This window comes from Capricornis sumatraensis, chromosome 13 (assembly GCF_032405125.1).
Source record: "Capricornis sumatraensis isolate serow.1 chromosome 13, serow.2, whole genome shotgun sequence".
Lineage (NCBI taxonomy): Eukaryota > Metazoa > Chordata > Mammalia > Artiodactyla > Bovidae > Capricornis > Capricornis sumatraensis.
In genome coordinates, this window is record NC_091081.1 from 56,976,331 (window position 1) to 57,000,765 (window position 24,435).

General features: G+C 38.4%; 1 protein-coding gene across 5 annotated transcripts in view; it reads left to right on the forward strand.

Moving 5' to 3' along the window:
* Positions 1–23,039, forward strand: part of AKAP7 (A-kinase anchoring protein 7) — a 124,585-nt gene extending 101,546 nt beyond the window's left edge. For 3 of the 5 annotated variants that reach the window (XM_068985260.1, XM_068985261.1, XM_068985263.1), the window contains one exon: positions 21,130–21,326. In XM_068985260.1, the coding sequence (XP_068841361.1) occupies positions 21,130–21,326 (197 nt within the window). Of the gene's footprint in view, positions 1–21,129; positions 21,327–22,003 lie in introns of those variants that run through there. The other 2 variants (XM_068985259.1, XM_068985262.1) reach the window with 1 other exon arrangement.
* Positions 23,040–24,435: the final 1,396 nt, after the last annotated feature.

Sequence of the window (24,435 nt, forward strand, 5' to 3'; positions counted from 1 at the left end):
GGAAAGAAGCACTGTGACTGAAAGTACCTGGTTGCTACCAGGAAGATGAGAATAAAGCTGAGGCTACAGAGGATTGTGACATTTACCACGTGTGCATAACACATGTTCTGATGTTGATATGTTCCTGGGAAGTTGTCTATATACACTAAACTTGATGTGATTATTTTTATCCATTGTGATTTTAAAGTACAGAAAAATCGCTACTTTCAATGCTTCCCTTTTAATTTGGTGCGTGTAGAAACATAAGTAGTTGCTGGAAATGCAAAAGCACCACTCTTAGAATTGAAAGAGGGCAGTCTTTCCCTTCTCCAGGGCATTTTCCCAACCCAGGGATTGAAGCCAGGTCTACCACATTGCAGGCAGATTCTTTACCAGCTGAGCTACAAGGGAAGTCCAGGAATACTGGAGTGGGTAGTCTATCCCTTCTCCATTCATCTTCCCAACCCAGGAATTGAACCAGGGTCTCCTGCACTGCAGGTGGATTCTTTACCAAACTGAGCTATCAGGAAAGCCCTAATAGCTTAATAGAAACTTAAAACCATCTGTATCTTCTGTTTCAGTTATTGTCTGTTTATATGTCTGCTTGAAGGCTTTTTATCAGACTCATGAGCAGTAGCCCTTCTCTTAACCTAAGGAGGAACATTATTTAGTTGCAAAAGAATATGAATGTAAGCTATATAGAACAATGCATACCTTTCTTATTTGCAGTCATTCCAATTGTATAAAGTGAATAGGTTGCTCATATCATATTTGTTTATAGGGCCCTAAGCAGGGTGCTCATAAACAAATAGCCTTATAGCCTGATAAATTAAAAGAGGGTTGCAGTATTTATTTCATTTAAATCAAAACTATAATTGTAGCTAATTTTATTGAATACTGTAAGGGGAGCATTGTGCTAAGTGCTTTGTGTTATTATCTCATTTAATTTTCACAGCCCTTTATTCTCATATAGCACTACTGTTATTCCTGGTTTATAAATACAGAAAATGACCCTTAGAGGGGTTAAGCAAGTTTCACAGGGATATAGAGCTAGTGAATGGGGAAGTGAGAATTCCAGTCCAGGTATTCTGACCCTGTAACTAAAAAGGAAGCATTCTAAGTATTTTCTGGCTGGAAGTTTCACTTTTAGAGCTAAAAATATCATAGAACACATCATAGGAATAATTTTAGTTGCCAGACAGGGGGACTTCCCTGGTGGCTCAGACAGTAAAGAATTTGCAACATGAGAGACCCGGGTTTGATGCCTGGGTTGAGAAGATCCCCAGAGAAGGGAATGGTTACCCATTCCACTATTCTTGCCTGGAGAATCCCATGCACAGAGGAGCCTGGTGGTCTACAGTCCATAGGATCACAAAGAGTAGGACATGACTGAGCGACTAACACTTTCACTTTCTGAGATAAAGAAGCATGGAGGTATAATGGCAGAAGTGTGGTTTGAGTCACAACCTTGTCATTCTTGAGTTGTGTAGACTTGGGCAAGTCTCATGGTTTTTCTGATCCTTTGTGTTCAAGGTGGGGGTAAAATAGCAATAACAATAGTAAGCTTTAGATTTAAATGTGTGAGGAAAAAAGCCAGGCACATAACAGGCAATTAATGTTAGGTTTTTATTATTATTATTAAAAGGATTCGTAAATACAGTTATTACAGCCAGAGTTATATGCTGTGTGTCATGGAAACATAAGTATGCAGAGTCTCAGGACTCATTATACAGGACTTTACTAGGTCTTAGAAGAAGCTGGTGTTGCAGGAACTTGGCTCTTCAGCCTCTAAACTCCTGGGAGGAGACTCTAAGCAGTGGTGGTGGGGGCAGCTCTGGTTTCATCCTCAGAGAGGAACGGTGATGTCGTGGAGATCATCTCTGATCTTCTTCTAAGCATCTTTTCAGTGCCCGGTTTCCCCAGGAACATCAAGCTTGCCTTTGTGGGAGCTGGAGAGGGAGTCCAGTGTGGTAGTGACTGTCTTTTGTCCACCCCTGTACCACGTGTATCTTTCTACCCAGTTCCTGAAATTCCTTTGACTAGGAGCAGTTCTTCCCCATTTAGACACCAAGAGCTTGAGAGGCAAACCTCCACCGCTGGAAGAAATGAATTTACCATTACAGACCGCCAGTGATTACTCAACAAGTTCACCTGCTCGTTTAACTTCCTATGGTATCAGTTTACACAGTCAGAAAACTTGATGAGTAGTAGATATCACCAAACAGAACTTTAAAAAAATCATTTGATTTTTGTCTTTTTGGAAGCCTCTAGTAAATTCATAGTCTTAGGTCACTGAGAAAAGAAAAGTGTATCCTTGATTACCTTTAGGATATACTTTTATATTTACTTTTCTCAACCATTATTTCTGAAGCTGAAGCAATCAATTTATGAGTTCACTGAGCTTCATTTTTTAAAATATAACAAGACCATGCATAATGAACAGTTGGCCGCACAGGCGAGGGCTGTGGGGCTCAGATGAGCGGGGTGGTTAGAATTGTAATGGTGGGGTTGGGGAGCAGTGACAATGCCTTTGTCGCCCCACACCTCTCTGTAGGCCCACTCTGTCCCCCTCAGAGCCTCTCTGCAGGTGTGTGGGGACAGCGGAGCAGAATGACTTGCCCCGTTTTACAGTGGGGGAATAGCTCTTTTTGCTCAGGACTCAGTGTTTGAATGTGTGCTCTGTTCCTTTGTTTTTATTGTATGCCCAGAAGAATGGCCAAGGATGACTGTAAATTGTCAGTTCTCTCTTGATTTTGTTTTAACGGTCAACCATCTCATCTTTACGTTTTGTTTAGCCTGGAAATGCTCTGTTTGACCCAGCAGCATTGCTGGAATAATAGCCATTAGACTCAGTCCACAGTTTTTCTCAGTGCTTACAAGCCAAATATATCATCCTGTGCATCTGGATTTCCTTGGTCAGACTTTGAAAATTAGCTTTAGGGAGCCATGAAAGAAAGGTAACAGAGGCAGTTTACACTACCTTCTATGTTGGCTAGTTGAATCATTAGATGGAAGATTTTTTAGCATGAAACACACTCTACATGATCATACCAAAAGCATTTGCTTTAAGATTGCGCAGTTAGCTGAGTTAAACAGAGCTAGGTTTTGAATCCTTTTAAAGGATTGAGTTGATTTCTTTCAACTTGTGTATGATATTTTAAGTATTTATGGTGCTCTTAAGACTTCCCTGGTGGCGTTAGTGGTGAAGAACCCACCTGCCAATGCAGGAGACAGTGCGGGGTTCATTAGATCCCTGGGTCAGGAAGATCCCTGGGAGGAGGAAATGGCAACCCACTCCAGTATTCTTGCTTGGAGAATCCCATGGACAGAGGAGTCTGGCAGGCTACAGTCCATAGGGTCGTAAAGAGTCGGACACAAGCTGAAGCAACTTAGCACGCATGGTGCTCTTGATCATATTGTAGTTAAGCTTAGGTTTTGTCCCTCTCACGAAGCTTAACAACTGGTTATTTGCATCAAGCCTAAAACAGAATGAAGCAAAATCACTGGTTAGTGGCATAGCTGATGTTTTCCTATAAAATAATAGAGATCTTCTGAGACCCAAGCTTACATTTTGAAGCATTAGCGGGGTTGTGAAAATCTGATTTTCTTTACCATTATACCTCATGGGTTGAAATAAGCAATTCTTTGAAGACCAGCCATAGTAATTTTGTGTATGTCAGAATTGAGAAATATAATTTGATCATAGTAGATGCTCTAGAAACAAGAGATGAGCAGATTCCACAGCATGCCCTGCAGGAGCCTCCGTGGTCCCTCCCACACATATTTTCAGCCTCATCCTTCATCTCTGTCTCCTCCTCTGTCACCACCTACAAGACTGCGTTCTGAAGTTTCCCTTATTTATTAACACATAACTTCTACCTCTACTCAGTTGCAGGTTTCTTGAAGACAGGGTCCATGCTGGGTTCATTTCCGTATTCATCATAACACTGCCTATCACAAATAGAGGGTACTCAATGACTGTGTGGCCGGAAAGATGAAAGGAATCAAAGAGGAGAGCAAGGGGGAAAGAAGGAAGGCAGATGGAAGGAAGGGATTACCTTGCATTCATCAACATCCATTGTTGTTGTTGTTTAGTTGCTAAGCTGTGTCCGACTCCTTTGCAGTTCCATGGACTGTAGCCCGTCAGGCTCCTCTGTCCATGGAATTTTCCAGGCAAGAATACTGGAGTGGGTTGCCATTTCTTTTTGCAGGGGATCTTGCCAACCAAGGGATTGAACCCATGTCTTCTGAATTGGCAGGCAGATTCTTTACCGCTGAGCCACCAGTAAAGCCCCCAAATCCATTATTTAGTCTAAAAGTTAAAAAAAAAAATTAAAAATTTCAATCTGCTAGCAAAACCTTCTGAAAGTTTGCTTTCCAGTCAACCAGTTGTTAAATGATACAGTATTTCTCACACATATACCTTCATTTCTCCAGGATGAGGCTGCATCAGGGAGTTTTGGAGAATCTGCTGGGGGCTGGGTGTCGTGTATCAACTCATCTTTCTGATTTCAAGTGGGAGCTGTGGGTTGCCATCACTTCTACATGGTTTTGGTAGGCATTTTATCTAGCTCTTGTATCTCCATGTTCTTGCTTGTAATAATGGAAGAACAGCGCTTGTTTTACCTCATGAGATTTCTTTGAGGACCAAATAAAAGAATGTTCCATAAAGCACTTTGGAAAGGGTGAAGTGTTACCTAAACAGATGGCAGGATATATTCCTGCTATTGCTGTTAGTGACCTGGTACCTTGGGGTTTTTCCCAGCCTGTGGAAGCTCTTGATCTGGGTGTGTCCTTATTGCTTATAAAAGAGGTGAAGTGATATCTACAGTTATGATTTATTTCACCAATTAGATTGATGGCAACATTTATGCTGCTGATTACATTGGTGAATATTACCTTCAAAACAGGAAAGTGACCTTTATTTCTGCTTGAATCTGCCACTACCGTGGAAGATCAGTCTAGGCAAGAAAAGTATAGTTTATCATGGGCAGATGTATTGGTCAAACACATGAAAATTAATTCTAGTTAGTCATACCTTTAAATTTTATGTGGTGTAGTTGCTCAGTCGTGTCCGACTCTTTGCGACCCCACAGACCGTAGCCCACCAGACTCCTCTGTACATGGAATTCTCCAGGCAAGAATACTTGAGTGGGTTGCCATTCCCTTCTCCCGGGGATCTGCCCAACCTAGGGTTGAAACCTGTATCTCTTGCATTGCAGGCAGATTCCGTACCCTCTGAGCCTCCAGGGAAGCCCTCAATAAAAGAATGAATAACATAAACGTAATAATTTTAAGATTCAAAGCAGTGCTCATTTTCTAGCCTTCTTGTCTCTCTGCCAGATAAGAGCATGATTATTTGAAAATTTATGCTCTGTACATGTCTGAAACATGTTCATTTCTTCTTTGCCGTGAGAATCACTTTCCAATGATAGCCAAAGAAGTTGAGACTTCTTTGCACCGGGACTTGGTTTTGGAAGGTCTACTTCTTTATCACTGCTCAAACTGCACTCCACAATCATCTTTGTACAAATGACATAGAGTGGTGCTGAGCAGACCATCAGGGGGTATAGGGAACTCCTTATATTTCCACCTGAGCAAATACAGGAATCAAAATTCAGGAGGAAACAACCACAGTTTCTATTTAATAGAGAGCAATTTATGATACGGAACAGCAGATAGACACCTACAGACAACACAAGGCAAAACAAGTGAGCGAAACAAACCACCGAGAGCAGAGTGCCCCTTGGAAATAGATTTCAACAGCAGAGTGATGATAATAACCTGTCAATCAAGTACCGGGTAGCAATTTAGTTTGCAGGCTTTGAACATATTGGTGCAAATGATAACGTGTCTGATACACTGAAGAGGAGAATGAGAATGATTTGGGTTTATTCATGCTCAGAAACTACCCCAGTTTCTTTCTCTGGAAATTATTTTCAAATTTTGATATTGAGCACAAGAGAAAAAAACATGATTCAGAAAGAGAGCACCTGAGACTCTGAAGCCTGCCGCTGGGAGAGAGCACAGATATCATAGTTGAGATGTGACTCTTAGAGAGAAGAGCTGAGGGAGTCATGCTTATTACTCACTTCATGCTAAATGCAAAGAGTGACAGGGCGCCAGTCCATTCAGCGAGCTCACATGTTGAATAAACCCCTCAATAGTCCCTCATCGTGGGAAGGAAATTGTTCTCATTAGTCTTTTATTAATTGCGGTAGAATTTGCATACAGAAAAATTCACTTTTTTGTTTGTATAGTTCTATGAGTTTTAATCAGCACATAGAGTCATATAACCACCACCACAGTCAACAGTGGGAAGAGTTGCATTACCCTTTACATGTTCTTGGGCACCTTTGTAACTCCTGTCCTCATCCCTAGTCCCTGGAAACCACTGGTCTGTTTCAGTACTGATGGTTTTCTCTTTCTCAGAATGTCATAAAGATGAGATCCGGCAATCTGCAGCCTTTTGACTCTGGCCTCTTTCACTTAGCATTAATGCACCTTAGCTTCATCTGTGCTGGGGCACGTATCAGTATCCATTCCTTTGTTTTGCTGAGTACTAGTCCATCGGGTGGATACACCACAGCTTATTGATCCATTCACCAGTTGAAGATATTTCAGTTGTTTCTAGTTTGGGGCATTTGTGAATAAAGCTACTATAAACATTCATGTGTAGATTTTCATGTGAGCATAAGCTTTCACATCACTTGTTTTCAATTCTAGCGAGGAATGAGATTGTAGGGTTGCATGGTAAGAGTATGGCCAGCTTTCATAAGATAAACTTTTATGTGAAATTTCCAAAGTTTTTACAAGCTGACTATGCCATTTTTGCATTCCCACGAGCAACAGGAGTTCCACTTGCTTCAAATCCTTACCAACACTTGATATTGTTTACCTTTTAAATTTTAATTTTAGTGGATGAGTAGTAGTATCTCATTGCGACTTTAATTTGCAAAGAGTTGACTCATTGGAAAAGACTCTAATGCTGGGAAGGATTGGGGGCAGGAGGAGAAGGGGACGAAAGAGGATGAGATTGCTGGATGGCGTCACTGACTCGATGGATGTGAGTCTGAGTGAACTCCGGGAGTTGGCGATGGACAGGGAGGCCTGGCGTGCTGCGATTCATGAGGTCGCAAAGAGTCGGACACGACTGAACTGAACTGAACTGAATAATGTTGAGTATCTTTTCATGTGCTTAAATTCACCATCTGTACATCACTTGGAAAGTAACATTTAAATTCTTTTGGGTCATTTTTTATTTTATTTTGTCTTACTAAGTTGTTGGAATTATTTTTGTATTCTGAATGCACTTTCTTTATATATATATCTTATGTATATATATTTTGCAAATACTTTCTCCCAGGCTGTGGTTTGCTTTTTTTTGCCTTAACAGTGTCTTAAGAAAAGCAAAAGTTTTACATTTTGATGATGTCCAATTTATCCTTTTTAGGGAATACATTGTAGTTTTCATCTCCTGGTTAAAAATCTTTGGCTAATCTGAGGTCACTGAGAAATTCTATATTTTCTTCTAGACACTTTATAGTTTTAGCTGTTACAGTAAGTCTGCTATCCATTTTGAGTTCATTTTTATATATAGTGTGAGATAAGGTTTGAGGTTCTTTTTTTATATAGACCATCATTCTAAACACCATTTCTTAAAAAGATTATTCTCTCTGTGTTGAACTGTCTTGGTGCCTTTGTTGAAAATCAGTTGGCCACATGTCTGTAAATCTGTTTCTGGATTGTGTTTTGTTTCATTGATCGATATGGTTGTCTTTAGGCCAAAACCGCATTGTCTCTATTTCTGTAGCTTTATATGAATCTTAAAATCAGGTAGTATAAGTTTTCCAACTTTGTTCTTTTTTACAAAATTGTTTCCGCTGTTCGTTTCTTTACATATTCATATACATTTTAGAACTCATCAATTTCTATGAAAAGGGCTGGTGGGGTTTGAATTGCAGAATTCTGTAGTTTTTGCATTTAGAGAGCAGTTGATAGAGAATTGACCAATGAAACATATTGACTCTTTTGAAAAATGAGTATAGTTTATCTATTTAGGTCTTATTTCGTTTCTTTCAGGAAATGTTGCAGTTATTAGTATTTACGTGTTGCATACACTTTGTTGAATTGTCCCTAACTGTCTCACATGTTATGCTATTAAAAATGATGTTTTTGAATGTCAGTTTCTAGTTGTTACGACTAATATATATAACAGTTGACTTTAAAAACATCTTTTAAAGATATCTTGCTGTTATTATTTTCTTATTTGACACCATTGTACTGACCACATTACTGGATAAATTCAGTAATTTAAAATTTGTTGAGACTTGTTTTATGACTCAGAATATGATGTCCTTTTATAACTGTTTTCTGTACATCAGAGAAAAATGTGTTTGTTGCTATTGTTGGGTGAAGTGTTCTATAATTATCTATGGATACTTAGGTGGATTTGGTTACTAGCATTCAAGTCTTCTCTGTTTCGGGTGAATTTTCTCCTCCTTGCTCTGTCAGCTGTAGAAGTGGTCTTGAAATCTCAAACTCTAATTGTGGATTATCTGTTATACTTTTAGTTCTGTTGGTTTTTGCTTCAGGTACTCTGAAGCTCTTGTTATTAGGTGCATACACATTTATGATTTTTATATCCTGTTGATAAACTTGACTCCATTATAATTATAAAATGTCCCTCTTTATGGCAGATAATATCCTTCCTTTTTTTTTTTTTCTGACATCTACCTTGTCTGGTATCGATTCTCTAGCTTTCTTTTGATGAGTGTTAGCGTGGTACATCCTTTTCCATCCTTTTACCTTTAACCTTTCTGTTTTTGTATATTTGAAGCAAAATTTTTGTTGACATCATAGTTGATTCATGTTTTCTTATCCAAATGAACAATCTCTGACTTTCTACTGGTGTATTTAGAGCATCTTTTGTTTTATATGATTATCAATATGGGTGAGTTTAAATCATCCACTTTGCTTATTGTTTTCTATTTGTCCCCTTTGCTCTTTGTTCCTTTTTCTTCTCTTTTACCATGTTATTTTATATTAAAAAGTATTAGGATTTCATCTTAGGTTCATTATTAGTTTATTAGTTACGCTTTTTTATTTTTACTTTAGTAGTTGCTTTTGGGTTTTAAAACATGTATCTTTAAGATGGTTTGCCTTCAAATAATATTATTTCTTCTTATCACATTTAACATAAGCACCTTATGACAATTATTTCCATTTCCCCTCTTAGTCTTTGTGCTATTGTTACCATACACTTTATTTCTATGTATTTTATGAATTCCATTTAAAATAGTTATGTCTTTTAAGGAGATTAAGAATGAGAGAAAGCTTTTTTATTTTTATCTGTATATGTACAGGTTTTCGTTCTCATCTTTGAATACAGCCAAATTTCCATCTGGTTGCATTTCCCTCCTGCCTTAAGTTTTTCCTTTAACACTTCTTCCAGTGCTAGTTGGCTGATGACGGATTAATTTAGCATTTACATGTCTGAAAGTCTTTCACCCTCACTTTTAAAAGATAATGTGTCCAGATAAAGAATTCTGAGTTTCCTTTTCTCTTTCTTTTAGTAAAGATGTTGTACTAATGTCTTTTGGCTTGCATTGCTCCTGATGTGTGGATCTGCTATCATTCTTGTCTTTGTTCTTCTGTATAATGTATCCTTTTTGCTTTGGCTGCTTTTATGGTTTTCTTTTAATATTGGTTTTCAGCAGTTTGATCATCATGTTACTTGGTGTGATTTTCTTCACATTTCTTGTACTTGATATTTTCTGAGCTTCTTGATTTTAAGGTTATGGTTTTTATTGCATTTCAAGTATCTGGCCCATTATTTCTATATATATTACATGTTTTTCTTTATATAGATGTGTATTTTGCGCTCCCCTTTCTCTTTCCTTATTAAATTGGCCCACAGTGGCGTTTAATTCCTATTTCTTCACTCTCTGTAATGTGTCCCTCTGTTTCTTGTTGCATTTACCACAGTTCAGGTCCTCACTGTTTCTCTTTTTGTCTGTTGCAAAAACTTGTCTTTATTTCACCCCTCTCCAGTCCTTCTTCTATATTCCACATGGTCTACCACAGTGAGGTTTCTGAAATGTGCTATGCTTAAAACCCTTCAGTGGTTGCCTATTGCCTGTAGAATGCACTTAGACTCCTTAGCATGGTCCATAGAGCCCCTCATCCCTCCCTGCTCGGTAGCCTTTTCCCTGTACCACCCCCATCCCACGGATGGCACTCTGAACTCTTTATGGCAGTCCCACTGAAGTGCCTCCAGTTCCCCAGGTGCATTGTACATTTCCATCTATGTACACACTCATGCCTTTGTTATGAGACCTTCGTGCCTCCCTTAGCTTGTGCCTATAAACGCCTCCTCATCAAGTTGACATACCTCCTCTGTGAAGCATAATAACCTTGTCATCCCTTTCCAACTCCTTTGGACCTTGAACACGCTCTATTGTCTTGAGGTCATTGTTTATTAGTCATCCTGTAGGCTGACTTATGTGTGGGTAGAGATTGTATTGTATTTCTTGTTAAATACTTAGTAATGGCAAGTAGCAAGCACTTAGTAAGGTGTTTGAGTAGATTGATGATTGGTATTTAGTAGGTATTGAGACCATTCTTCTTAAAATAAATTGAACTCAAATTTAAACATAACACCTGTATAAAAAGCACTAACACAATAATTATATTTTGAGAGCCTACTGTGTTACAGGCGCAACGTTAGGCACGTTCCATACCTTACCTCTTGTGTTTACAACAGCGGTACAAGGAGTATTATCCTCATGAGTGGCCCACTCATGGGAAATTCAAGTTTGGAGAGATTATGAACAAGGCTGTGCAGATAGAAAATGGCAGAATGGAATTCAAGCTCACGTGTATGTCATATTTTTCCCTCCTTACATGCATATGAGGAGTTCTGCCGTGTCACTGATGATAGTTCTATCATATTTGATGTTACAGACAAAAAGGTCTATCTAAAAGGCTGTTGGTATGTCTGGAAAGAGTTCTTTGGTAGACTGTTTGGCCTACAGACATCCAGTGCTTCTGTCTTGTCTCATCTGTCATATGGCCATGTGGTGGGCGGCCTTGAGGTAACAAGTCACAGAAATCTTCCCAAGCCATGGGATGTGGAGTTTCCTACAGAGGGGGGTGAAGAGGCTTTAGGTGGTGACTTGGGGAACAGTGGAAGGAAGGAAAGACTCTGGAGGTGCCAGCTGTGCTAACAAAAGTTTCAAGGGGCTCAGAACACGTAGTCATCATGATAGCTTTGGCTGGGGCCGCATGCCTCCACCCAGTCAGCTGCAGGTCACTGCCTGTTGGACCTTATCTCCTCTTAGGTTCCCCTCAAGGCGACTATTGATTTTTAGCCTAATTGCAATTCACCCCCACCCCTCCATTTTAAAAATGTTGAGTGTAGTGGTCTCAGTGTAGTGGCTGAGTGTAAAAATGGAGTGTAGTGGTCTCCAGAAGCTGCAGGGGTTGTCCTTTTGTACATAAATATCATGATTTTAAATTTTATTCTGTACTACTGATTTCAGAATAAAATTTACAAAGGCATGGTTCTTTCCTCTTTGGACTTTATGTTCTAGAAAACAGTTAAACTATGGTTTTGGTGCTTTAATTCTAAAATTTTCTGCTATGTGTGCTGGGGGTGGAGAGCTTTGGTATTTGACAAAAGAAGGGACATTTTGTTACAGCAACTCTGTTTTCCACAGTGTTGGCACATAAGGGTCTGAAGACAGTGTCAGTTTAAATGTGCACTTGGGGACAATTCTTGGCCTGTCCCTCATCTCAGAAGAGTTGCAGGTGGTGTGCAAGGAAGCTAAGTATACCACCTCAACTTTTTGAATAGCCTGTGGATCAGTATTTAGTGTTTCTTTTAGTCTAGGTAGGTGAAAGGAAAGGTAAGCTCAGCTAATGAAAAGAATTTTGCTTCTGAAGGATATATTATGCTGCAAATTGAAACAAAGTAGAACTTTTAATGTAGTTGCATTCTCTTCCTTAGGTCTTACATGATGTTGTAATGAAGATTTTTTTTGGTTCTTTAAAAAAAAAATCTATTAGCATGACTTATTCTTGTCATGATACACAGGCACCTGGATTTTGGCAGTGGATGGAGGATAGTGATGGTTTCTGGAGCCCTTCATGTGATGTCAATTAAGGAATTATTGGGTCAACTCACACATAAAAGCAGCTGACCCACATTAATACTGACCTTAAATTATCCCAGTAGATATAATTGCTACTCTCCTTGCTGCCACAAAAGAGGTCACTTATTTTCTTTTCCATAATCACAAATATAAATTTTATTTAAGTGCTGACTTGTTACCAGAATTTAGAAAACTAAATCTTGGGTGTATACCATGGACTAATGATGTTACAGCTCTTATGGAGAGTGGAATTGCTTACTTCAAGTTTATTGAAAAGTTTCTTAAGTCTGTTCTTTTAGGGAAAGTATTGTATTTGGTGGACTTGATAGCATTTCTCGTTTCCTTTCCTTTATATTTTTAGAATTCTAAGAAGTCAATTAAAGATATTTGGGGGAGGATTTCTAAAAAAACAGAAAAGAAAAAAAACAGTGTCAAAGATTAATCTGTCATTTTAAATAGGTATGATAGTAAATAACCTAGGTAGAACCAGAAAGAATATTTTTGTTGAGAGGTTGTTGCATACATTGGTAATATATTTTATGTGTACTTTTGTTGGAAAATGTTGGTGGTGTTGTTTAGTCTCTAATCATGTCTGATTCTTTGGCAACCCCACGGACTATAGCCCACCAGGCTCCTCTGTCAAGGGGATTGCCCAGGCAGGAATACTGGAGTGGGTTGCCATTTCCTTCTCTAGGAGATCTTACCAACTCAGAGATCAAACCCTCGTCTCCCACATTGAAGGTGGATTCTTTACTGCTGAGCCACCAGGGAAGCCCCTTTGTTGGCATATCAAATGATAAATCATATACACATTGAACTTCCATTGTTAACTAGGCTTCAGGGAAAATGAATGCAGTCATTTATCCTAGAGGTCTCTGTGGGAGACAGATACCTTTTTTCAAGTAGTAGGCAGAAAAAGAACATAGCATAACTTTATTCCTAAAATGCCTCTTCTGATTAATCTGAATTACGAACCTACAAGTGAAAACACAAATAAGGTCTCACTGGAATGAAGATACACATTTCTTGAATCACTGTATTCTTACAGGGCTGTATGATGAGCCTTCTGATAGCCTCTTCCCTGGGCTAATGTTGATAATCTGAGGATGCTTTGTGGAAATCCTAGGTGAGCCAGGGATCCAGGACAGATCTGGAAGATTCAAGTATAAATGTATTTTTGTCAATTGGTTAATTAGTTTGTTATTGTAGATTGTTAATATTTGACTGGATATTTTGGCAGACTGACCAGGTTCATCAAGTGGAGAGGGTGGCGATTTTTCATGTGGATATTTGGATTAATGGAGTTCTCTGCACTCAATTTAAATTTAATATTAAGTTTAAATTTCTGGCCACTGTGTGCTATCCTTATTGGAAAATAGGAACATTTAAAAAGTTTTGCTGCTGCCTGCAAGGACTTTAATCAACTGTTCTCTTGACTGACAGATATTTATTGAACTTTTATTGCATTCAATAAACTGCCGTGGAGTAGCAGAGCAAGAGATAACAGAAAAGTAGGGCATGGTTTCTGCACTCAAGATGTGTCTTTAGTAGAGCAGATAACTGAATCAGTAGTTGGTGAATAAATACATTGATAAGTAATGCTCATAATTTGTAATGAAATTTTAAAAGGAAAAGCAGTGGGACTTAGTTTTGTCTCTCTCCTGTATCACCATAGGCTGAAATAGCCAGGTAAATAGTAAGTCCTCTATGCACCCTTGTTGAATGAATGACCAAGCAACCGTGTATTATACATGCAGTCAGAGTTATTGTAATCCAGTGGAAGTTCATCCCTTCTGGCTGGGTTAGCCAAGGAAGGCTTTGTAAAGTAGGGGATTTAGTTACTGAGAAGGAAGGACTGCCTAGAGAAAAGGGATTGTGAAGACATTCCTGAGGAGATGCTGCAAGCAAACAGTGGAAGTGTGCCTGGGGGGCGGGGGTGGGGGGGGTGTGTGTGGGGGGTGGGGTCACCAAAAGTAGATTTTGAAAAGCTTTGGATGGCACGTTTAAATTTTCCTGCAGAGACAATGGAGTGTGAAAAGGGATGTTTTAGAAATAGGAATCTAGAGGTGTTATACTAGATGCATTGAAGAGGGGAGAAGTTGTAAAAAGCCCATGGATAAGGCTTGGTGATGAAGTGGATTGATGAGGAAAAGGGAGGAGTTAAAGGTGGTGACATTCTTGTTTTGAGCTTGGTTGACTTGGATAATGTAATAGTAAAAGCATAAACGAAAAAAGGAAAATCAGAAGGGAAAATTAACGTTTTATGGGAAGATTTTTCTGTTTTAAATTTCTTAATGTTTAAAATAACAGGGATGCTTCATTGTGGGCTGAAAAGAATCACAGAAGCACAGATCTTTTTGACCTGAGAGGCATCTTGGAGACTGAGTTATCATTAGACTCTAATCCAACCCTGTTATCTTATTGATGATGTATCAGTATGTGATGAGTGATGTTATCTTATAGCCACCTGGGGTCAGAAAGAGCCCCAGGAATGCAGTCTCTGGCTTAGATGCAGAGCACAAACAGGGTGGCAGATGTGGAGTCATTTACAATTTATTGAAGCATACTTAAGAAGTACTCCTTCACTTGAAGTTTGGTTTCCTGTCTTAAATTTGAAGAGCCACTGTAAAATAGTTCCATGTAACACACCTGGAGGTATCTATAAACACTGTGTTGTAAGACTGGTAGAATCCTTTAAATATTAGGCAATGTACTCATTCATTCTTACTAATAAAAAGTCTTATTGTTGTTGTTCAGTCGCTCAGTCATGTCCAACTCTTTGCTATCTCATGGACTGCAGCATGCCAGGCTTTCCTGTCCTTCACCATCTCCTGGAGCTTACTCAAACTCATGTCCATTGAGTCAGTGATGCCATCCAACCATCTCATCCTCTGTTCCCTTTTTCTCCTGCCTTCAATCTTTCCCAGCATCAGGGTCTTTTCTCATGAGTCAGCTCTTTGCATCAAGTGGCCAAAGTATTGGAGTTTCAGCTTCAGTATCAGTCCTTCCAATGAATATTCAGGATTGATTTCCTTTAGGATTGACTGGTTTGATCTCCTTGCTGTCCAAGGAACTCTCAAGAGTCTTCTCTAGCCCCACAGTTCTTGCTCCCAAATGTGGTATTAGTAGTGCCACAGTAATAATAATTGCTTTATCTTTCTTTTAATAATTTGACATATTTATATTTAATAACTTCTGTGTGGATATCACTGAGTTGAAGCTTACTCAATTCTAAGCATATTTTACACTGCAAATATTCTGTCTAGGAATTTTTTAGCATGGCTCTGGAGTGCCATATTGTCACTTTTGAGGAGGCAGCAGTTGCTAAGGCCCTCACTGGTAGTATGTCCAGTTGGACCCGTAACCCATCTCTCTTCTCTCTGGATGTTGCTAGGAATGATGGTATCAGCATAATTGGCCTTGGACATGTGTTAAATAGAAGTGGTGGGGCTCAGAAGGAGGATTTAGGTGCCAGTTCTCACTGTTGGCATATATGCTTTTGTATTCCAATCCCTATTACATATGAGGATAGAAAATAATGTCCATCTTCCTGCTCACACCCTTTGTGTCTGCCTGACCCAGACCCAAGGTTGTAAGTATAACATTGGGCTTTTGGCTTCTGGACGTCATGGGTGTTATTCCAGAAACTGAGCTGACATTTACTGTGTGAGGATTCTAATTACTTCTTTTTTTCCCAGCCTTATTGAGATATAATTGACATATAACATTATATAAGTTTAAGGTGTTCAGTGGTGATGATTTGGTAGCGTTATCTATATCTATAAATAAAATGGAATGTTTTCTACAACAAGATTAGTTAAGACATCTTTCACTTCACATAATTATAGTTTTGTTTTTATGTTGAGAACATTAAAACTCTATTCTCATAGCATGTTTCAAGTTTAGGATACAGTATTGTTGTCTATAGTCACAATGCTGTACATTAGATCCTAAGAATTATTCATCTTATACTTGAAAGTTTGTTCCCTTTGACCAACATATTTCCCTGCCTCATTGCCCCCTGGAGTGAGGGGCAACCTCCATTCTACTCTCTGTAAGTTCAGTGTTTTTAGATTCCATAGGTAAGTGAGGTCATGCAGTATTTGCACTTCTCTGACTTATTTCACTTAACATAAGGCCTCAAGGTTTATCCATGTCACAAATGGCAGGATTTCTTTCTTGTTAATAGATATGCACCATGTTTTCTTTATCTGTTCAACTGTTGATGGCCCCTGAGGTTGTTTCCATGTCTCTCTGTCATGAAATATATTACAGTGAACGTGGGAGCACAGATACCTCTTCAAGATAGTGATTTCATTTTCTTCAGATATTTACCCAGAAGTGGAATTGCTGGATCAGATGATGATTATATTTTTAATTTTTTTATGACTCTTCATACTGTTTTCCATAATAACTGCATCAATTTAACATTTTTACCAGTAGTATGCAAGAGTTCCCTTTTCTCTACATCCTCACCAGCATTTGTTATTTTCTGTTTTTTTCATAATAACCATTCTGACATGGGTGAAATGGTACCTCCCTGTAGTTTTGATTTGCCTTTCCTGATGATTAGTGATTTTAACACCTTTTCCTATATTTGTTGGCTATTTGCATGTCTTCGTTGGAAAAATATTCGGATTCTCTGCCCACTTTTTAAGGATTGTTTGTATTTTTGTCATGAAGTTTTGAATATGAAATCAGACAGGTGATTTGCAAATATTTTCTCATATTCTGTGTTGCCTCTTCATTTTGTTGATCTCTTTTGTTGTGCACAAGCTTTTTAGTTTGATTTAGTCCCACTTGTTGATTTCTGCATTTGTCACTTGTTCTGATGTCATATTCAAAAATAATCATTGCTAAAACCAATGTCAAGGAGCTTTTCTCTTGTGTTTTCTTCTAGGAGTGTTAAGGTTTCAAGCCTTACATTTAAGTCCTAAATTCATTTTGAATTAATGTTTGTGAATGATGTAAGATAGGGGTCAAATTTCTTTTTTTTTTTTTTTTTGCATGTGGCTGTACAGGTTTTCCAACACTACTTATTAAAGAGACTGTTCTTTCCCCATTATGTATTCTTGTATCATTGTCATTTTCAAATATTAGTTGACTGTATATATGTGAATTTATTTCTGGGCTCTTAACTCCATCCCATTGGTCTGTCTGTTTTTACACCACTACCATACTATTTTGAAATCAGGAAGTGTGATGTTTCCAGCTTTATTCTTTCTCATGATTGCTTTGGCCATTTGGGATCTTTTGTGTTTTCATATGAATTTTAGAATTTTTTTTTAATTTCTGTAAATAAATGCCATTGTAATTTTGATAAAGATTGCATTGAATCTATAGATGGCTTTTGGTAGTATGGACATATTAACGATATTCACTCTTCCAGTCCATATATATGGGATATTTTTTTCCATTTATTTGTGTCTTCATTTTCTTTGATCAGAGTCTTACAGTTTTTTAGTATATAGATATTTCACTTCCTTGGTTAAATTTATTCCTTAATATTTCATTGTTTCTGCTGCTATTTTATATGGTATTATTTTTAAAATTTCTTTTTCAGATACTTTGTTGTTCTGTATAGAAATGCAGCTGATTCTTGTATGTTGATTTTATACCTTCAAACTTTACTGAATTCACTTATTAGGTCTAACAATTTTTAGTATTTTCTGTACACAAGATTATGCTATCAGCAAACAGAGGTGTTTTTCTTTCTGATGTGGATGTTTCCCTTTTTTTTTTTCTTCCCTGATTGCTCTTGCTTGTTCTTCCATTACAATGTGGAAGAAGAGTGGTGAGGGTAGGCACTCTTGCCTTGATTCTGATTTTGGAGAGAAAGCTTTCAAACTTTCACCATTGAATGTGGTGGGTTTGTCAAATATGGCCTTTATTATGTTGAGGTATGTTCCTCCATGGGCTTCCCAGGTGGTGGTAAAGAGCCCCGCCTGCCAGTGCAGGAGCCGTTAAAAAAAACCCGGGGGGTTCAATCCCTGGGTCGGGAAGATCCCCTGGAGGAGGGCAAGGTAACCCACTCCAGTATTCTTGCCTAGAGAATCCCATGGACAGAGGAGCCTGGCAGGCTATAGTCCATGGGGTCACAAAGAGTCGGGCATCACTGAAGCGACTTGGCATGCACATACATGTTCCTCCATATCAAGTCTGTTGAGAGTTTTTGTCACGAAGGGATGTTGAATTTTGTCATGTGTTTTTTTTTAACCATGCATTGAAATGATTATGTGATTTTTAACCTTCATGTTAATGTGGTATATCACATTGATTTATTTGCATATGTTGAGCAACTTTTATATCTCAGGGATAAATATCCCTTGATTGTGGTGTATGATCCTTTTAACATACTGTTGTATTTGGCTTGCTAGTATTTTGTTGCAGAGAAGGCAATGGCACCCCACTCCAGTCCTCTTGCCTGGAAAATCCCATGGACGGAGGAGCCTGGTGGGCTGCAGTCCATGGGGTTGCTAAGAGTTGGAAATGACTGAGCGACTTCACTTTGACTTTTCGCTTTCATGCATTGGAGAAGGAAATGGCAGCCCACTCCAGTGTTTTTGCCTGGAGAATCCCAGGGATGGGGGAGCCTGGTGGGCTGCTGTCTCTGGGCTTGCACAGAGTCGGACACGACTGAAGCGATTTAGCAGCAGCAGCAGCAGTAGTATTTTGTTGAGTTTTTTGCATCCAAATTCATGAGGGTATTTGCCTGCCCTTTTTTTTTTCCCTTATAGTATCCTTATGTGACTTTGGTATCAGGGTAATGTTGATCTCATAAAAGAGTTTGGGAATGTTATATCCTCTTTAGGTTTTTTTTTTTTTTTTTCTGGCAGGGTTTGAGAATTGTTATTAATTCTTCTTCTTTAAATGTTTGGTAAAATTTAGCCATGCACCCAGACTGTCCTGGGCTTTTCTTTGTTGCAGGTTTTTGATTACTGATGCAATCTTAAATTTGTTATTGGTCTGTGGAAAGTTGTATGTTTCTAGGTTGTCTTGATTTGTGGCCTATAATTGTTCATAGTAGTCTCTTATGACATTCCCCCCCACCCCCCCACCCCCGTGGTATCAGTTACAATGTTTCTGCTTTCATTTATAGTTTTGAATTCTCTTTATCTTGGTAAGTCTATTTAAAGATCTGTTCTTTTTTATCTTTTCAAAAAGACAACCATCTTGTTCCATTGATCTTTTCTACAGTTTTTCTATTCTCTATTTCATTTATTTCTGCTCTGATTTTAATGTTCTTTCTGCTAACTTTGGGCTTAGTTTGTTCTTATTTTTCTAGTTCCTTGAGATATCAAGTTAGGTTGATTACTTGAGATTCTTTTTTCTTAATGCAGGCATTTATTACCATAAACTTCCCTTTTAGCTCTGCTTTTGCTGGATGATAAGGTTTGGTATGTTGTGTTTCCATTTTTGTTTGTTTCAAAATATATGTTTTTAATTTCTCTTTTGATTTCATCTTTGATTCGTTGGTTGTTCATGAGTGTTTGTTTAAATTCTACATATTTGTGAATTTTCCAGTTTTCCTCTTGCTGTTGACGTCTAGTTTTATACCACTATAGTTAGAAAAGGTGCCTGGTTTGATTTCAGTTTTTAAACATTTGCTGAGACTTGTTTGGTGACCTAACAGTCTATCCTGGAGAATGTTTCGTATGTGCTTGAGAAGAATGTATATTCTCGTGCTGTTGGATGGAATGTTCTTTATATGTCTCTTGGGTCCATTTGGCCTCAAGTATAGTTCAAGTCCACTGTTTTCTTGTTGATATTCCATCTGAATGATCTATCCATTGTTGAAAACAGAGCACTAAAATCCCCTACTATTATTACATTGATGTCCATCACTCCCTTGAGATCTGTTAGCATTGACTTAATGTACTTACTTCTCCCTGTAAAGCATCTGCCTACAATGCTAGAGACCTGGGTTCGATCCCTGGGTTGGGAAGATCCTCTGGAGAAGGAAATGGCAACCCATTCCAATACTCTTGCCTGGAAAATCCCATGGACGGAGGAGTATAGTAGGCTACAGTCCATGGGGTCGCAAAGAGGCAGACACGGCTAAGCGACTTCACTCACTCACTTAATGTACTTAGGTGCTTAGATGTCTTTGCCGCTGTCACTCATCTGCCTTCCTGGGTCCACAGTTCAATGGAAGGAAATGAAGGACTGAATGGGCCTGGGAGGTAAGCCTCTAGTGTTTTTCTTTTACTCAGTTAAGGGAGACAGGAAGGAGGGTGAGTACGAAATGCGCAGCTTCGAGCAGATGAGAGCCAGCTCTTTTACAGAAATATGAGAAGATAATTAAACCTTGATCATCACTAGCAGGGAAGCAAAATGACCATAAAATACTAATATCTAGTAATTTACTGTCGTAATCCTAATTCTTATGTAAGAGTTTCCTATTTTTTAAATTGTAGTGATAATTCTGAAATTAAAAAGAATACTAGTTTAACATGCTTATTTTAAACTAGTTCCTAGTAGTAGTAACCACCGTTGTCTTCATGGGAGTGCTGAGACTTTGTTAACAACTGTCCAGGCCAAGTATTATAAAATCACTGATCCTGTGTGCTTAGTTAATTAGGAAATCTTGGTCACCTAACATTTGATAGTGGTGAAGTACGAACAGATTCATCTTGCTGGTGATTTCACATGTCTAAGTCTCCTGGTGGTGGGTACATGGACTTTGTAGTAATGATCAGCCTTGGATGAAAGAAAAACAAAAACCCCATGTAGAACTGGGGAACTTCCAGCTTTGCTAGGTAGGGTATTTTTAGACTGGGGCTAATGAACTGCTTTTCAACCTGAAGTCTTCAGGGACAGGCAGTCTGCAAGTACCAAATGAAAAGCCAAGCCAGTATTCTTGAATTTATAGATCCAGTCTACCAGATTGAAGGCCACTTGCTCTTTGTAACTAACTGAACTAGCTGGCCCCTGCATGCCGAGTTTCTATGGCAATATGATCTCAGTGACCTCTCTTCTCTGTTGTGGAATGTAGGTGATAAGAATGGAGGTGAGCCTGATGATGCTGAACTGGTAAGGCTCAGTAAGAGGCTGGTGGAGAATGCAGTGCTCAAGGCTGTCCAGCAGTATCTGGAAGAAACACAGAGCAAAAACAAGCCAGGGGATGGGAGCTCTGTGAAAACGGAAGAGGCTGATAGGAATGGCACTGACAGTGACAACAACAGGAAATGAGACCCAAATGCAGGCAGGACCCCCTGCTCCGTGAGAAGCACCCCTGCCCTCCTCTGCCGAGTCAGTGGACTGATTCGCATTGTGCTGTCTAAGTGTCCTGTCCAGTCTGTGAAGATTGCCTAATACTTTTCATGATTGACGTGTTTGCATTTCTGAAGCACAACAGAAGAGGAATGGAGAACTGGGACTATCAGAGGAAATCAATTTACGAAGGAAGAATGGCCCAGGTTTCACTTGCCCTCAGCCATGGCTGAGGGAGAGGGGACTTTGGGTTATGCCTTGTGGACTCAGATGAAAGGACATGGAAGAGGCCTTGACATAAATGGAATACTGCCATTTCACTTGCCTAGCAGGGCATTTAACTACCTTATCTGAGGCCAAAACACACACAGAGCTAACAAGTGCTACGATTAAAATGATCACTGTTGAAATTATTACCCATAAGTTGGTCCACAGTGTTTCATGTTTGTCCTATGTGTATTGTTGCTATGCATTATTTACAGTAAATTTGATTCTTGTAAATGATATATTTTGGTGAAATGCAACCTTTTCTATAAAATGTGGGCAGCATTTTAAAGGTTTCTTTTTAACCTTCTTTTGATAAGTCAGTGTGCCATATTTAATGTTTTTCATTGGCATTTGTACATGAAATGTATCATATAATTTTTTTCCCATAGGCCGGAAACCTATTGGAATCCGGGACTTAATTAATGAAGCTTTGCGTCGAGAGAGGATGGGTCTGCAGTCCAAAGTGAAGGAGATAAAAGCACTTTTATTAAAGCCTGAGATTCAGGCCAAAATCAGGAGGGAGCTCTTTGAAGGAAGATTCATTAACAACAGTAATCAAGGAAATGATGTGGATTTCAGTGCAACTTTGACATAAACTCTACATTGCTATCATGGTACTAGAGTTTATGATATCTTTCCAGCTCATTAAATAGCTCTTTGGTGAAAACCAAAGAAGTGTTCTGATAGTTTGCACAACAGCAAACCAACATTTGGTAAGGAATGAACAATTTCTTTCCAAAGAAAACTGAATTCTGCACTGTTATTTTTAAGCTAAACTTGTGTTTTAGAATGTTTATCTCTGTAATATCGATTCATTTTATAGAAAAGACTTCTTAATTAGCTGTTGTGAGATGTTCCTTGAGTCCTCACAGATAAAATATACAGACTGTGAAAAATCATTTACTAAAAATAAACAAAACAAAATAAAACCCAGTATTTTAAGGGTTATTTGTTTCCTGTTGACATGACTTTTGTTGTTGTTCAATCAAAAAAAGCATTGTTCACATGTATCTATATCTAGTGTTACTTTTAATGAGACTTTGAATGTTTATTGATCACTAGTACTTGAATGAACATTTATAAATGTAATTATTGCAGTCACTGGTTAAGAATGTTTTATAATTTCCATATGTATTATTTTTCAGTGATTGAAATGTAGTTTGCTTTTTCATTTCTTACTGAATATTTGGGGTTTTTATTTTCTACTTTTCTGAAGATAAGCTAGCCCATGTCTTATTGTATCCCTTATAATCTGAATTTGCTTGCACTGGTTCATTTTTAAAGAATATTCTTGGAAATTTTCCTTCCCATATGATAATCACTGGTAACAGCTTTTTCTATAATCATTGTAGAATTGCTGCTACTAACAGATCATGATGGAGGGGGAAATTATTAGAGATCAAATATGTAATCATTTCAAAGATAAAATCCAGTTTACTCATGGATTTTTGCTATTTTTTCACTGGGTAAATTATATTACATTTATTTATAAGTGAGTTTATGCATTTTCATGCCTCTTAATAAATGTATTGTTTTCCCTTGTTGCCTTTCTTCATTTATTTTTTTTCTTCTTAGAATCTGAATATAGTGAAGTCAGAAATAGGGGCCCTGATAGTTTCAGTGTTTTTTAAGACTATTTTGTATTAGATATGTTGGATAACAATATTGTGATAGTTTCAGGTGTAAAGTAATTCAGTTGTACATATCCATGTGCCTATTCTTTTTCAAATTCTTTTCTCACTTAGGTTGTTACGTAACATTGAGCAGAGTTCCCTGTGCTATGCAGTAGGTCCTTGTTCAGTGTTTGTTAACTTTTGTGTTCTTATCCTACTTGCTAAGATAGCACAGTAGTCAGAGCACCTTTAACCTTAGACTTTTAAATCACTCCAAATCAGTCAGCTTCACAGAGAATATCAACAGAACGTTAAAGGCAAAGAAGATCTCAGTAGCATCTCATAAACTGCTCACAGTGGGTCACTCCAGCAGTGTCAGCAGCAGAGATAAGAGAGCACATGCGTCCAGATGTGGAGACCTGGGTGCTGGTTCCCATGAGCCTCTCCGAGGGTGGAGGTTTTATTGTATGTAGACGACTTCCTTGAGTTAACCCTTGAGGTGGGAAGCAAAGATATTTGGGAGCTTGCTTTGTTCTTTAAGAGAGGAAGTCATAAGGAGATAAAGTGCTTTATCCAGGGCCACACTGCTGCTAGGCAATTGGACCTGTGCTTGGACCTAGAGCCCCATCTCCACTGTTCAATAACCTGTTAATAGTATTTTAGGGGAAACAGCATGCTAAGTTATTAGTATTTTAGGAGAAGCAGCGCATCCTACAGCATATCTATAGATCTCTTTATCCTCAAGGAGCTACTTCAACACTTGCCAACAATTTGAAAAGCTAAAAAAGTATCCTTTTTGCAATCTGGAGTTACATGACTTTCTACAAAACTTACTGTTTTTTTAAATTAAGCATCATACCTCCCAGGTGTTACATACCTGGCCACGAGCCAAGTGCTCTAGGCACATTATTATGTTTCTTCCCTTCATTGACCCTGTTAGGAAGTTACTAGTACTGTTTTACAGGTTAGGAAATTAGGAAAGTGGGGCTCTAAATGGTTAAATGGCTGTTTATAAAGCTAATAAAAGGTAGGGCTTAATTTAGACTTGGGTCTATTCTACTTCAAAGCCACGCTGTTTTCACAACGCAGCAGTTCCTCTCTCCACCGAGTACAGGTCATTTCTCAAGTTAAGAATGTGGAACAAAAGGAAGTCATTTTATTTTGACTAAATCATCTCCCTTGCAGCCCTGAAGTTCTGTGAACATAAG